General features: G+C 44.9%; 1 protein-coding gene across 1 annotated transcript in view; it reads left to right on the plus strand.

The window, feature by feature from the left end:
- The window catches only part of TSNARE1 (t-SNARE domain containing 1), a 484504-nt gene that overhangs the window by 88487 nt on the left and 380201 nt on the right, over nucleotides 1-15816 (plus strand). The window contains exon 2 of the mRNA XM_059815553.1: nucleotides 6859-6981. Coding sequence (XP_059671536.1) covers nucleotides 6897-6981 — 85 coding nt within the window. The 5' untranslated portion in view covers nucleotides 6859-6896. The remainder of the gene's footprint in view (nucleotides 1-6858; nucleotides 6982-15816) is intronic.

The raw sequence follows: 15816 nt of genomic DNA on the forward strand, positions 1-15816 counted from the left end.
GAGGTACTTAATGCCTTCTTTGCCTCGATCTTTAATAGTAAGACGAGTTGTTCTCTGGGTACCCAGGCCCCTGAGCTGCAAGACAGGGGTGGGGAGCAGAATGAAGCCCCCACAACCCAAGGGGAAATGGTTTGCAACCTGCTACACCACTTAGACACACACAAGTCTATGGGGCCAGATGGGATCTACCCAAGGGTACTGAGGGAGCTGGCAGAAGTGCGCACCAAGCCACTTTCCATCACTTATCAGTCATCCAGGCTCATAGGGGAGGTCCCAGCTGTCTGGAGGTTAGCAAATATGATGCCCATCTACAAGAAGGGCCAGAAGGACAATCCAGGGAACTACAGGCCTGTCAGCCTGACCTCGGTGCCGGATAAGGTTATGGAGCAGATAATCTTGAGTGCCATCACGCGACATGTACAGGACAACCAGGCAATCAGGCCCAGTCAGGATGGGTTTTTGAAAGGCAGGTCCTGCCTGACTAACCTGATCTCCTTCTGTGACAAGGTGACCCGCTTAGTGGACGAGGAAAAGGCTGTGGATGTTGTCTACCTAGACTTCAGTAAAGCCTTTGACACCACTTCCTACAGCATTCTCCTAGAGAAACTGACTGCTCATGGCTTGGATGGGTGCACTCTTTGCTGAGTAAAAAACTGGCTGGATGGCCAGGCCCAAAGGGTTGTGGTGAATGGAGTTAAATCCAGTTGGCGGCCGGTCACAAGTGGTGTTCCCCAGGGCTCAGTATTGGGGTCGGTTTTCTTTAATATCTTTATCAATGATCTGGACGCGGGGATCAAGTGCACCCTCAGCAAGTTTGCAGATGACACCAAGTTGGGCAGGAGTGTTGATCTGCTGGAGGGTCGGAAGGCTCTGCAGAGGGATCTGGACAGGCTGGATGGATGGGCTGAGGCCAACCGGATGAGGTTCAACAAGGCCAAGTGCCGGGTTCTACACTTTGGTCACAACAACCCCAGACAACGCTACAGGCTTGGGGACGAGTGGCTGGAAAGGTGCCCTGCAGAAAAGGACCTGGGGGTGCTGGTTGACAGCCGGCTGAATATGAGCCAGCAGTGTGCCCAGGTGGCCAAGAAGGCCAACGGCATCCTGGCCTGTATCAGAAATGGTGTGGCCAGCAGGAGCAGGGAGGTGATCGTGCCCCTGTACTCGGTGCTGGTGAGGCCGCACCTCGAATACTGTGTTCAGTTTTGGGCCCCTCACTCCAAGAAGGACATTGAGGTGCTGGAGCATGTCCAGAGAAGGGCGACGAAGCTGGTGAGGGGTCTGGAGCACAAGTCTGATGAGGAGTGGCTGAGGGAGCTGGGGTTGTTCAGTCTGGAGAAGAGGAGGCTGAGGGGAGACCTCATCGCTCTCTACGACTACCTGAAAGGAGGTTGTAGTGAGGTGGGGGTCAGTCTCTTTTCCCTGCTAACAAGCGATAGGACGGTAGGAAATGGCCTCTAGTTGTGCCGGGGAGGTTTAGATTGGATATTAGGAAAAACTTCTTCACCGAAAGGGTTGTCAGACATTGGAACAGGCTGCCCAGGGAGGTGGTGGAGTCACCATCCCTGGAGGTTTTTAAAAGACGTGTAGACATGGTGCTTACGGACATGGTTCAGTGGTGGACATGGCAGTGTTAGGTTTATGGTTGGACTTGATGATCTTAAGGGTCTTTTCCAACCTAAATGATTCTATGATTCTCTGTAGCACTGGGCAGTTATTCCCCATCCTCCATTCATGCACTTGTTTGCTGCTTCTAAATTCAGGTCCTTGCAGTTGACCCAAATTATGTAGCTTCTTATTTCCTTTGTCAAGCATCACTTCTGGTTTGTTAGGATTGTTTTGAATGCTGAAGCTGTCATCTAACCTCCCTATTTGGTGTCGTGTGTGTGTTTAATGAGACTAATCCCCATTCCATCATCCAGCTCACTGCTCAAAATACAAATGCAGAGAGCAGAGCTTGGTGGACCCCACACAGTTTCTTCTTCGGTTATGAAAACAGTCCACTGGGAGCATTTTTCTAATTAAAAAAAATTCACCTGCACCTACAGTCCATTTCTTCTGCTACACAAGGAAACCCCTAATAGCATAAAGCTGTAATATCTACTGTTTTTCTTCTAACTCCACTGCTTGCTAATTTGTTGCATAAAGAATTTAACATTGGTTTGATATGACTTGTTGCCAAATTTGTGCTGGCTGTTACTCTGTTTTTTACCATCAGATACTTTCAGTGAATTTATTCCAATGTTTTTGTGGGAGAGAGAAATGAAGCTGATGGGTTTGCAATTTTCTTACTCTCCTTTCTCCACCCATTTAGTAAATAGGCACAGTAAGGGTCCTCTGGTCTACCAAGGGGGCTATGACTGGCTCTCGAGCTGCTTCAGGCATCATAGGAGGAAAATTGCAGAATCCCAGAATCACTGAGGTGGGAAGGAACCTCTGGAGGTCATCTACAGAAGGTTGCTCAGGCCCATGTTCAGTCAGGGCTTGAGTATCTACAAGGATTGGGACTCCACAACCTCTCTGCAAGAGCTGTGCTGGTGTTTGACCACCCTCATCATAAAAAAACAAACAAAACAAACAGCTTTTTTTCTTTTTTAAGTGGAATTTCCCATATTTCAATCCCCATTGCCTCTTGTCCTGTCACTGAGCACCACCAAGAAGAATCTGGCTCCTTTGTGTTTACTTCATCCTATTATATATTTATACAAGTCACTAACCACCGCGAGCCTTCTCTTCTCCAGGCTGAATAGTCCCAGCTCCCTCAGCCTCTCCTCATATATCAGATGCTCCCATCCCTTAATCATCTTCATGGCCTTTTGCCGTATTCACTCCAATATGTCCATGTCTGTCCTCCTTTTCCATTTCTTTCCGGTATACTCATGTCTTTCTCAGTGAAACTCAACTTTAAAAACATCTAACTTGCCTAAAGTGCTCTCTAGACTAATTCTTCCCTGGTGAAATCTCACCTTTCATTCCTACTGCTAATAATGCTGGCCATCTGAATGTCCCTCTAAATGGAGACTGATGTGTGTAGGGAAACTTTAAATAATTTTGCCTGCTTGGTTTTGCCTGCCAGTATCCTTCCCAACTCAAGAAACATGGACCAACCCTTTCCTTGAGGTCCTGCATCCTAGCATTATATTCACTGCATGATTGACTTATACTTCTTGCTTTGTATATTCTGTAGTTACATGTCAATATATAATTATATAATACAAATTCGTGCCTCTGGCAGGATGGATGTCCTGGGTATGGTTCTTCCTTCATTTGTATTTTAGGTAATGAGGATAAAGCTGTGATAAAATCCTTTTTTTTTCTTTTTCTTCTTTTTGGTTTTTTTTAATTTGTTTCTGTATCTAGTATGTTAGGCAATGCATGTTCCAATTTGTACAAACTGCCTTCACAGTAAATTGGACAAGTCTCCCTGAGGAGCAGTAGACAAAAGACTTGGGAGGTGCCATGGGGATGGGGAGGGAAATGCTTTTATTGCCAATCAAATTAAAGGCATTTAGATCTGCTCTTAAATTTTCCTGTAAATATATTACTGTGGGGTAGGAGTGTGGTTCCGGAGCTGTGTGAATAAGGGATATTTCAATGGCTTAGTAGGATGGGGTGGGAGGTGGTTGTTTCTAAAAAGGCTGGTTAAACTAAAACAAAATATTTCATTTCCAGTTCTTTCTTTTTTTTCTCCGTTACAGGGAGAAAAAGTTTTAAAATGGAAGCATGCTTTGAAAATGATAAATCAACATGAAGCATTTGGAGTGCTCTAAAAGCCTTCCTTCTCTCCCCCTTTCACACCACTCTGTTGGGGTAAAAATAGATGCATTCACTGTTTGCCAAAGAAACACTTGCCCGGTTGTAATCAAGTCATTTTACAACATGGTGTAGACTTTCACTCCACGTTTGTTGTATGTGGCCTTGGGGAAGTTGTGGCAGCAAACGCTTCCACTTGCCTATCTCTAAAAAGAAAGGATGGGTCGGGATCAACCTCTGGATAGAGGCTGTTTTCAAGCTGTTTGGTTGTCCCACTTCCCTGCTTACAGTGGTCTTACCTCCCAGCGTGGCTACAGATTAAAGAAAATAAGATAACTCCTTATCCCTGCCCAGGAATTTTCTTGTAACTATCTTCTATGTGCCCTTATTTTCACAGGTAAGAGTTTTGCTAGATCTTGGGTTGCATTTTGCAATGGAGGTTGTTTTACTGGGGTAGTTGTGGGCTAACCTGAGACCTGGGAGAGGCAAGATTTGTTCCCAAGTCCAGTGCAGAATTCCCAAGTGAATCTTCATCTGTTTCTTGTAGTGTTTAGTGGTTGTGATGAAGAACTTCCATCAAGACATGATATGTTATATTTTTGTGGTGCTTATAGTTTTACATTCTTGACATGATCGACTGTTGTGTTGTTGAGTGTCTTGGAAACCCTTAGTTCGCAGATGGCTTCTTTTAACTTTCCCTCTTGTTTACTTCATTTTCTGTCTCCTCAGTGTACACGCAAATACATGCACTCATCCTCTCTCTGGCTGCTTGGGCTATTGCAGGTTTGCTGCCGTAGGTTTGGACTGAAGGCTGTTTTCCTAAAATGAAGGATTTATGGCCTAGGGGTACCTGCAGCCTCAGATGCCAGTTATGTGTGTATGTGGTACACTGAGGCTGGGTGGGGAAGCTGTACTCTGGATATTCTCCACTTTCAATGGATTTAGCTCCTATCCCTTGTTCTCTCAAGGCAGTTGCACTTTCATCCTCTTTTATGTGTCTGGCCCAATTAAGAGAGGATGCTGAGTGATTTTCTTTAGTCTTAGAGCTTCCCTGTCTGGTGAATCTCAGCAGTAATTTTTTGCTTGGTTTTGAAACTTTGAAAGAAAAAAGGAGAATGAAGTACAAGAGGTGCCTGAGACCACTAGACTGTTCCAGTACAGTCCAGAACTGGGAATTGCTGGTGCTTTGCTCTCCGTGGAGGACAAACCAAAGGAATAGTTGCAAGTACAGCGCTGTGTTAGTGCACCCCAAAAGAGATTTCAGCCCTTTGCTGAGGTATCTATCAATGCATACATCGGGACATCATGCGACGTGGGGCCCTGTGTCAAGAAGCTCATACAAACTGGAGGCCATTCCCAGTTTTTTGCATGTCAAAGGGAAAGTGGCTGGTCCAGGCCATGTGCAGTTTGATTATCCAAGCCCAGGACAGAGCACTGCATCTCACAACATCCAGCCTTACACCCCAACAGTTTTCTCAGTACAAGAAAGACATGGACCGGTTGGAATGGGTCCAGAGGAAGTCCGCGAAAATGCTCGGAGGCTGGAACACCTCTCCTATGAGGGAAGGCTGAGAGAGTTGGGTTTGTTCAGCCTGGAGAAGAGAAGGCTCCGGGGATACCTTATTGCAGCTTTTCAGTACTTAAAGGGGGCTTATAAGAAAGATGCGGACAAGCTTTTTAGTAGGGCCTGTAGCAATAGGACAAGGGGTAATGGTTTTAAACTAAGAAAAGGTAGATTCAGACTAGATCTAAGGCAGACATGTTTTTACGATGAGGGTGGTGAGACAGTGGAACAGATTCCCAGAGAGGCTGTAGATGTCCTATCCCTGGAAACATTCAAGGTCAGGTTGGACGGCGCTGTGCACAACCTGTTCTCATTGAAGGTGTCCCTGCTTATTGCAGGGGGGTTGGACTAAATGACCTTTGAAGGTCCCTTCCAACTCAAACCATTCCATGATTCTGCCATCGTGCTGAAGGGGTTGCACATGCTTGTTGGAGAGGGTGGTTTGTTGGCCCAGTTTTTTTTGGTTGTCCTTCAGTTAAAAAGTGATGTTCATAAGACAGAGCAACTCCCTACATGGAGGGCAGGTGGTATTCCTAGTCATCTCACGCCAATGTGTCCTCTCCACTGGACTTTCCCATGCCGCTATCCTGCAGCATCACTGCATCGCTGATTGATGAAGGGCTACCCAGTAGGTAGCGTTGTCTTCTGCCTTTTTCAGGGAGTAAGTCTCTGTCCTCAGCCTTCAGATTTTCCTTGTTTGGGGCATTTCTTCATAGTCTTGGAGTAAGGAAGCAGCAGCTGGGTTTGGTACTGTATCATGCCCCAATGGATGCAGCACCTTTATCTCTTCTGTTTCTTTTCCATCGTCATCTCCATGACTTAGGGTTGAACTATTTTTGATATATCAAAGTCCTGGGACCCTGCTGGTATGCTGGAGGGTATCTGGGGCCCATGGTGGGACAATGCCTGTGGACAGGAATGGGGAAGAAGTAGTCTTTCTCTGACAGTGCTGCATTGATTTCATTCTGCTGTGAATACCTTAGGCCTTGCAGCTTTTTTTTTCTTTTTTTTTTTTTCCCCCCCAAACCAGCAAGGAAAAATAATTCTGGCTCCAATATTTATACTAGAGGCCCAGGAGCTTATAATATAGCAGTAAACTGTCTCTTTTGAGAGCTCATCAAGACTGCAGTATGATGGATAGACTCCTAGCCAGCTGCATAGTGGTAATGTTCCAGAAGACAGCATTACCTTTTTTTGATCGAGTGCCTAGTCTTTGCCTACCAGCTCAGGATCTCAAAGCACTTTGTGAACAGCGAGGAATTAAAAGTCTTGCCGTGGCTGAAACAGATAAATGGTTGCACTTTATCACTGGGGAAAATAAGGCACGGGGAGGTCAAATGACTTGTTTGCCCCCAAGAGATCAGCTGTAGTCCAGGACACCTGGATTTTAGTGCTTTTTTTCTGTAGGTAGGTATCCTGAAGTTTGGAGATAGTCCTGTATTTTTTCATTTGCCTTTTTTTTTTCCTCCTTTTTTCTTAGAATACTGGGGTTTAACTGACTTTTAACAGTGTTGTATCTGTCTTTTCCTATGTTTTCTTAGGTTTGAAGTATAATCCCACATCCATTGCTATCTAGAAAATGTCTTATGGATCCATTGATGGGAGTGGATTTGGGAGCAGAAATCCATTTGGAGGCCCTTCGAGACAAGGCTATCAACCTCTCGGTAAAGTATTGATCCCTTGCTGTAATTTATTCCACTTGGATCCCTGGGGACTGAAGTTTTACTTGCTCATGTTCAGCGTGGCTGATATATAAATACCACACTCTCTCCAGAGGTCATTTCCGATCATGATTTTTCAAAGGTGAAAACCAAACTTGTTGGGTTCGATTTGTATGATGAGGTACCACATCATACTGTGCTCAGGACTTGAGGCTGCAACGTGGAAGAGCAGCGCTGATGAGGATTTTGGAGGTATTTTGGGGGACTACAAGAAGAATGTAGCATATTCTCTAGACCTGCTCATGACTTTCCTCATCTACCCAGCACCTTTGCAAGAAGTTTGTCCAAATGGTTGCTCTGTGGCTGGCTGTAGGCACACAGATGATGGGAGTAGATGGGAAGATGTGCAAAGGGCAGTGGGCTCTAATGCCACAGAGAGTTACTTTACTGCTGTGGAGGTTGCTTGAATCTGGGAAATGTGCTCAGATGTGGCAACAGGGTCAAACACTTGGCTCAGGAAATGCTGAAACCATAAACAGTGTCTTCCAAATGACTGTGGATTCTATTTTTGTGGCATGTTTTTAAGTGAAGACCAGATGTGATTTCCTTATCTGTTCCCTCCTTGCCCCAAAGGAGTCTAAAATGCTAAAGTAGAAAGAAAAAAGCATCCAGGTGTCAACCTGTGTATCTGAAATGGTCCCAAATGTGCAAGTCAAAGCTGCGTTTCATAAAAGCAAATTCATAATGTGACTGTCATAACATGGAGCGCAGCTAATGATTATAACCTCCTGCTTTTGTGTGTTGAAGGCGGTGACTCTGCTGTGTCCCCTTCTTGACACAGGCAAGTCGTAGGAGGCATCCTTCGCCAGAAGAACACTGTGTAGCGCAACGGTTGTCCCTCTTGATGTGGGGCTGGCTCGTGCACAGAGGTGTAAGGTAGGTCTCATCCTGCCCGCTTCTGAGCTGCTGTTTGAGTGGCCAGCCCACGTGGGCATGGGCAGATAAGACCACATCTCCAGCTGCCCAGATGTGTGCCAGATCCCAGTCCAGATGGGCAATTGCTGTAGGGCCAGATCTGGGTTAATCTCGTCTGGCTTTCAGCAAGCCTTGTTAGCTGGAGCATATTCTTGCATTTAATTTTGGTCCTGGGTCTGGCTTGCGCTGCAGGGTGAGGCTGCAGTGGCTACGGTATGGACATGACTCAGGGTTCAGACTTCTGCAGAAGCATCAGGAAAGGGGATCTTGTAACATGGCAAAGGGCTGCGTTACTGCTTTGCACCAGAGAAGTACATCACCCCTCTCTTCAATTGCCTTCGATTTCGACTGGGCTGTTCATTAAGGCAGCCTGATTTAGTTTTCAAGTTTTGAGGGTTGCAAATGTTCTTCAGGAAACATTTCGTTGTTTTGCGAATAGCTGTTCCCCCTGGATGGAAATATAAAAGAAGCATAGAGGTTTCTCTTGGTTTTGTGTTTTGTTACAAGTTTGGGTGTAATTATGATTTTTTTTCTTTGAAGAGGGAGAAGGTATTGAAGTAAGTGTGAGTTGTCTGTTCAGTTGTAAATAGTGGTTTTTAGGCTATTCTACGAGGCAAAATTAAAGGCATAAAAGCAAGGAAGAATGGGATACTTAAGCACAATGAAAGAACCATAAGAAAAGAGAATTGAAATGTGGACTAGACAAACGATGAATCTCGGTCCTTTGTAGTTTAGGTTGAAAAAACATGAATACTTATTGTGCTGTATGAAAGGACCACCATTTTTAATGCAAATGCACAGAATAATTCAAGACACTTGCAATTTCTAAATATTTGAAGAGATACCTTGTTGTGCCCAGCTTGCCCATTGTTTGGCCATTACTGATGTGACGCTGAAGCCACCCTCAGTGGATTGCAAAAAGCAGCTGATGTAGAAACATCAGCATTCTTGAGACAGCCACAGTCTGCCGGCTGCCCGGCCGGAGCCTGTTAACATGTTGGCTTAAGTCTTGGAGTTGAGTGCTGGCTTCCCCTCCATGCGTGCACAGATCATCTTGGGTGGCATTGCAATGGTCTCCAAGGTCCTCCAGGGTTGATTTTTTCAGCAAGCCAAAATTGTTTGCGGACTTGCTAAATACCGAGTTGGTCCCTTGGTTGGGCATCCCTGTGGAAAGGATTGCATGGGGAGGAACCTGATTGCGTTGGCCAAGGGCAACTTGGAGAAACTTTTCTTCTTTCTGTGTGTCTCAGCCAGAGATGTTACATCTGAACCTGTGTAGCTCCCCATGCCCCTTTGCCATGGGAGACTGAGTAACACATGCCGGATGTCTTTTGTTGTAGTATCCCCAAATATTGTCATTAACTAAGTGTCAGGAGAGGGTAATGCAACCGTAATCGTCTGCCTCCTGCTTCTGAAAGACGGATGACTGGCTTGCTAAGAAAAACTGCCCGCTGTATTAGATCATGGTATGGCTGGAACAAAAGAGCGTGGCCTTCCTGCCGGCATACGTATGTCTGCTCACAGGGGGGGGCAGACCCTCATGGACACGTTCTGCATGTTCTCTAAACCTCTTCTTCTTTTTGTATCTAATAAATAAATAAAAACAGGTACCAGCATCCCTGCAGATAGTTACTATCTGATGGTAGCGTGTGGTCCAGAGGTAATATTCAGGCATCCAGCAGAAAACCCTGAGATCCTTCAACAATAAAGGTGATGGGGATGGCACTACTTAATAGCCCTTTGGTAATACATTGGCATGGAAGTCACATACCAAGAACAAGTAGGTTCGGCAGCCTCAGCTCACCCAAGGAGCTGGAGGCTTGTCACAGCAAGTGATCGTACAGTGGGATGGGGAAAAAAAGAACCACTGGGGACTTCATTTTTTGAAATCTTTAATTTCATGAAAGAGAGCAAAGAAAAGGGGGGGCTCAGGTTTTGTTGGTTTTTTTTGATAAAGGGTGATACTACCAAGAGGGTGTCCTCTGTCCTAATACCTGTCTGTCCATCTTGGCTGTGTTTCCTCCATGCTCGATCCGAATGCGCTCCCCAGGCTGGAAAAGATTAATTACTTGAAGGTGCTTCCCTTGGCCCTGGGCTGACGCGATGATGGATGGACCTAGAGCCCATTGTCGGGCCGTGCGGCAGTTGCCCCTTGCTGACCAGCCTAATTAGAGAGATCCGCAGGCTCTGTTTGCAGCAGTTTTGGGAGGAATTCCAGAGGCAGGGTTTTTTTGGGCATTTGGTTTGCCTGGGTCTCCTGCATGTCAGACAACTCTGGTTCAAACTCTGTTTTTAGTACTGTTGCTGGATATCCAGGATTTATTGGGGGGGGGGGGCGGGAAGCAAGTGTACTTTTTTATTAATATTTTTTTTTTCTATCGGAAATTGTTGGGAGGAAAGAGAGGTCACACTTAGCAAAACTCAAATGTTCTGTAGCCTTAGCTGGGGAGCACCCTAAGGTGTGTCGCAAGGCAGACCACCAGGATTACTTGGAGTATAGTAGTTTTGGGGGTTGATGGTGTCATCTCACAGCCACTGAAGAACAGTGAGGAGTGGCAGGTGGAGGTGTAAGCTATGTCCCTGCTCTTCAGTTGTGGGTTACAACCTCCTCCAGAAGCATCTGCATCTCATATCCTCGTTCTGCTCCCAAAAATCCATGTAAAACCAAGTGTTCCCCTGTTTCCTTGTAGGGGCTTTTCTGGGCTTCAGCTGTGCATTGGTGTTGCATGGATAAGTTGGAAAGTAGGTAGTAGAAAGTTGTTGGGTTTTTTCTTTTTGTTTTTATTTTTTAACCTGAGAAATGAAAAATATTAAAATTACTTCAAAAGATTTTTTTTTTTTTAATGTAGTGTGACATGTCTGAAAAAAAGGGACCAAACACTGTACAGCAGTAGTGATTAAACCCTGAATTCTTACAGTTTTGATGTGTGCAACATGCACTCCCTACCATGTTCAACCCATGTTCCCAAAAGCATCTCTTCATGGGGAAAATGAACAAAACCTGCTGTATACAGAGAGGCATAGAGGTCAGGGTATTCAAATAGTTTGAATTAAAATGCCACAAGCCAGGAAATTTTTAACACTGCTTTTATTAACCTTACTGTGCCCTGGACATTAAATGCCAGATTTGAAAGGGTAGGGGTAATTTCATATTCCAGAGGTGCAATGTTTCTAGGCGTGCTCAAGGGACCATTGGGTCAGTGCTTAATTTTAATCTGACTTCATCTAGACCGTTTTTCCTTCAGTTACTTGTGAAGATATCGTGCGGGACACTGGCCAGAGTTGTAGTCAAGATATATCGCACGTGTGTCTTTTTCCTTGTCTGCTAGGTTGGTTATCTTGTCACAGAACGATATTAGATTGGTCCATGGAAGTTATTCTTGGCAGTGTTCGCTGGGTATATATCACCTAATTATCAGTACTTAGCAATTGTTAAATGTTTTGTTCTAACGTTTTTCCAGGAATTGGGTCTATACTTTTCTTTGCCCTCCCTTCTCTACCGCCTACCTGCTGCTCTGGTACACCAGCCAGCTCTTGGGTGGAAAGTCCCGTCTAAGTGCTGGCAACCCTGTCTCTGTCCTGTCTTAGTGGCTGGACCATCCTTCTGTCCTCTTCATACCTCTCCAATCCTATTTTGCTCTTTTCTTAGCAGTTTTGGAAAGTGGTTTGTCCTTAAAAAAAACACCTTGAGATTCATTGTTGCCTTCAGGCTGGCGAAGTCGCAGAGCTCATGAGCTGCATGGGAGGGAGATGCTCACAGCGGTCGTGGCCCCTTTGGTGGGATGGGGACGGCAGGAGCTCTGCTGGAGACCCAGGTCCAGTGGTTAAAGCTGGGGTAGATGTTCTATAGACAAAACTCACTCAAAAGCTCTTGTACGAGGAAGCACTGTGGCCTGACCGCCATGTGGTCTCATTGCAGCTCTGGGTCTGATGGCAAGCCATGGGAAGGAATCCACTGCCAGCTTTGCATCTTGATGCTGCAAAGCGCTGAAGCAGATAACAAACTCTTAAGTACACAAGGAGTTCCCCTGAGGTTAATTAACATTAAGCAGGTGGTTAATCCTTTTGCTATATTGGGACCTGAATACTGCTTTGTTTTTGCATTAACTTCTCAAATTACTTCCAATACTTGTAACGCAATTAAAGGCACACTGAAACCCTTGGTCATTGCAGCTTACATCGTTGTCCAAAGGGTCTGGAAGGTGGTCTAGGTCTGGTGGTGGCAACTGTTCCTCACTGGAACAATGAGGGACCCAACAGTGCACTTAAATGTCCTTAGTATAGAGTGTTAGAAAGTTAAAAGCAGTGAAAGAAAGCAAGAACAAAATCTTTGAATCTTTTAGGGAGATTCAAAGCTACAATGCAATGTTAGGGATGGTTTTTTCAAAAGTTAAAGCCTTAAGAACTTAAGGATTGGACCGTGTCTTGATCACATTCAGTAATATAACCAAAGCATGCTTTTGGGGTGGAGTCCCATCAAGTGTAGAATGTGAGGAAGGCTTAAAGTGCGACCTTCTGTAGCACCTTTTATCTGCCATGCGTAGATGGGTTCACAAATGGGTTCCAAGGTTACCACTTGGACTGTAAAAAAGTGGTCTTGCCTCTATTTTACACAGCACTAAACAATAAAATGGCTTGTCAAATGTTGCGTAAAAGCTTTCTGAGAGTCTTAACGATTGACTTTCACTTCTAAGTGTTGGGTCCTGTCATATTTTCTTGAATTTGTGGGGACACAGAAATAGAGGACTTGGGTGACGTATTAAGTAAGTCATTAATTGGTCTGAAATCAAGTGCAGGTCAAAGCCTAGATGCAAACAATACAAAAAATCATAATAAGATGATCTCTCCCATTAGACAACCTCAAAAAGCTTTTTGTGGCATCTACAGAGGAATTATTTCATATTGTTTCTTCGCTATTGTGCAAGACTTCCAAACATTATAAATTTATCCCTTTAGTCCAGTTTCACTAAATTTAAAGGATATTCTCGGTTTTACATCCAGTTCTTAGAGATCTTAGCAGTGATTTAATGAATTAATAAGCCTACACATAAGAAAAACATATTAAAGAGTAATGAACAACATGTTTTATAGCAAAAGGAATTGCCAGGAGAATTAACTTTCATACACAAATTAACTTTGAAACTGTTTGTTTTGAAAACCTCTGCCCTATCCCTTCTGGCACTTTTAACATTATAATAAATGTTTCGCTATAATCTCAGTATTACAGGGAAGTTAAGTGGTTATACGTTTATTTATATAACTAGCAAAACCAGAACACACCATTGGAATAAATAAGTGTTTTAATGAAATATGTGAGGGTGAGCGGACAACTTCATAGTATTTAAAAGAAAATAACAAAGCAAAAACCTTTTGGGTAAAGATAAACATTTTTTTTTTTTTCTCTACCAATTTTATTTGCTAGTCTTGGTCATCCAAAACCATTTTACTGTAAACATGTGAAAATCATGCCAGTGGTCACAATCTTTAACAGAAAATCAGAAAGCAAAGATGCTGGCCTCTCCTTAGGCAGCGTTCAGCTGGAAATGCATTTAAACATTTCATCCTCTCAGAATAGCTTGCTCCATTTTCCACTCGATTACAGTCAAATTAGAAGTAGTTTAAGAAGATCCTCTCCCTGCGGTCTGCTCGTCATATGGGTAGAGGTACCTTGGTGGGGAAAGCCGAGCAGAATGAATGTGTTGGTGGTTCCTTAAGTTTCCCAATGGGTGCCTGGCCATGAACCCCAGACCTAAGGCTGTCCTTCTGGGATGTCTTTCCAAGTGGATGTATTTCCCTAAAGGAGAAGAGACTGTCCTGTGCTTTAGTCTCAGCTCCTGAAATGAATACACCTCAATGCTTTTTTGCTTCTGGCTGCTCTTGCAGCTGGCTGATCTCTGGCGGAGTCAGTAACCAAAAGCCTTTCCTTTTTGTCAGATGCAGAGCAAAGAAAAGTTAAATTATATTAAAAAAATTAAACTCAGCTATCGCTTCAAGGAAAGTTTGTATCAGTTCTTGTTTAAGCTATTCAGACTTGGATAAGACATCAGTGCTCCTGAGATTTCTTTAATATTGTCAGTTCAATCCAGTTCTTCTTTACGAGCTTTCTCAGTTGATCAAAAGCACTTCTCCAGTTAGGACAGCAGAGAGGTTCTTGCTTTAAAGCCCTTGTCCAACAAGCCGTGAGTGCTTGGCTGTATTATGAAATTGCTGCAAGTGCTGCGAGCCTTCCTTAGCACTTTCTCTACACCCACTCTTTCACTCTGTGCTTTGCATCCTGTGCTTTGCGTCTTGCAAGTATCAGATGTTTGGATCAGGAGCCTTTTTTCTTACACTGTGCCTGCAAATAACTCTACCTGAAGCAGGGTATGTAGTTGGAATTGAATTTCAGGCAGCAGTAGGATTACTCCAATGACCTTTTATGTCTGTCCGTCCTTGCTGGATGGGGAACTGTGGCAAACGGGGTGAGGTTGGAGCTCCTCTACTGCAGTTGTTTGCATTTCCATCAGAGCTGTCTCACAGTGCACATCCCGGTGCTCATCTTAGTCTTGCCATGCCGTGAAGATGTGCTAGCAGGGAGGTTACAGTCTGAAATCAGTGGTAGATTGGGTCAGAGCTTATTCTGGTTGACAGCTGGCTGAATGTGAGCCAGCAGTGTGCCCAGGTGGCCAAGAAGGCCAACGGCGTCCTGGCCTGTATCAGAAATAGTGTGGCCAGCAGGAGCAGGGAGGGGATCGTGCCTCTGTACTCGGCGCTGGTGAGGCCGTACCTCGAATGCTGTGTTCAGTTTTGGGCCCCTCACTACAAGAAGGACATTGAGGTGCTGGAGCGTGTCCAGAGAAGGGCGACGAAGCTGGTGAGGGGTCTGGAGCACAAGTCTGATGAGGAGCGGCTGAGGGAGCTGGGGTTGTTCAGCCTGGAGAAGAGGAGGCTGAGGGGAGACCTCATCGCTCTCTACAATTACCTGAAAGGAGGTTGCAGAGAGGTGGGTGTTGGTCTCTTCTCCCAAGTGACTAGCGACAGGACAAGAGGAAATGGCCTCAAGTTGCACCAGGGGAGGTTCAGGCTGGGTATTAGGAAAAATTTCTTACACTGAGAGGGTGATGAAGTATTGGAACAGGCTGCCCAGGGAGGTGGTTGAGTCACCATCACTGGAGGTGTTCAAGGAACATGTGGACATGGCACTGCGGGACATGGTTTAGTGGGCATGGTGGTGTTGGGTTGATGGTTGGACTTGATGATCTTACAGATCTTTTCCAACCTTAGTGATTCTATGATTCTGTGATTCCCAGGTTTGCTCTCGATGTGCCATGTCCAGGGCAGCTATCTTTGAGGTGGTATCTTCAGCCCAATTTCGTCCATCCAGCCATCTTGCCAGATAGAAAGCAGGATCAGACTCCAGACAGGCTGAATGCTCCAGCCAGCATTTTTCTTGAGGTTCTGCAACTCCTTTGCTGCAACATGAAGGGGAGAACCCCCAAATTTTGCTGGAAAAGTTGGTATCCAGGAGCAGGCTGTCATTGCTGCCACAGGTTTATCCACTCATGCTGCATCATGTTGCATTCCCTGTCCAGTTCTTCAGAAGGTGCTGGTGCTGGCAATTGTTGCTGCCCACATGACTTGCTAAAAGGTCTCTTAGTATTTTCTTTGTTTGTTTTTTGGTTTTTGTATGTGCACATCAGGAAACCAAGTGAGGTGGAAATTCAATTAGGCTTGGTTTGTCCTAGGTTTGATTGCAAGGATGTTCATGTGCAGTTAGTGATCAGGTGCATGCTCCGTCTCCTCTGCTATTGCTGTAGTAACCCCAGTAATTTTGGGAATGGATATTACTGGGCATTGGGAGGAGAACTAGAGTAGTATCTGGTG

Source organism: Gavia stellata, chromosome 3, assembly GCF_030936135.1.
Source record: "Gavia stellata isolate bGavSte3 chromosome 3, bGavSte3.hap2, whole genome shotgun sequence".
Lineage (NCBI taxonomy): Eukaryota > Metazoa > Chordata > Aves > Gaviiformes > Gaviidae > Gavia > Gavia stellata.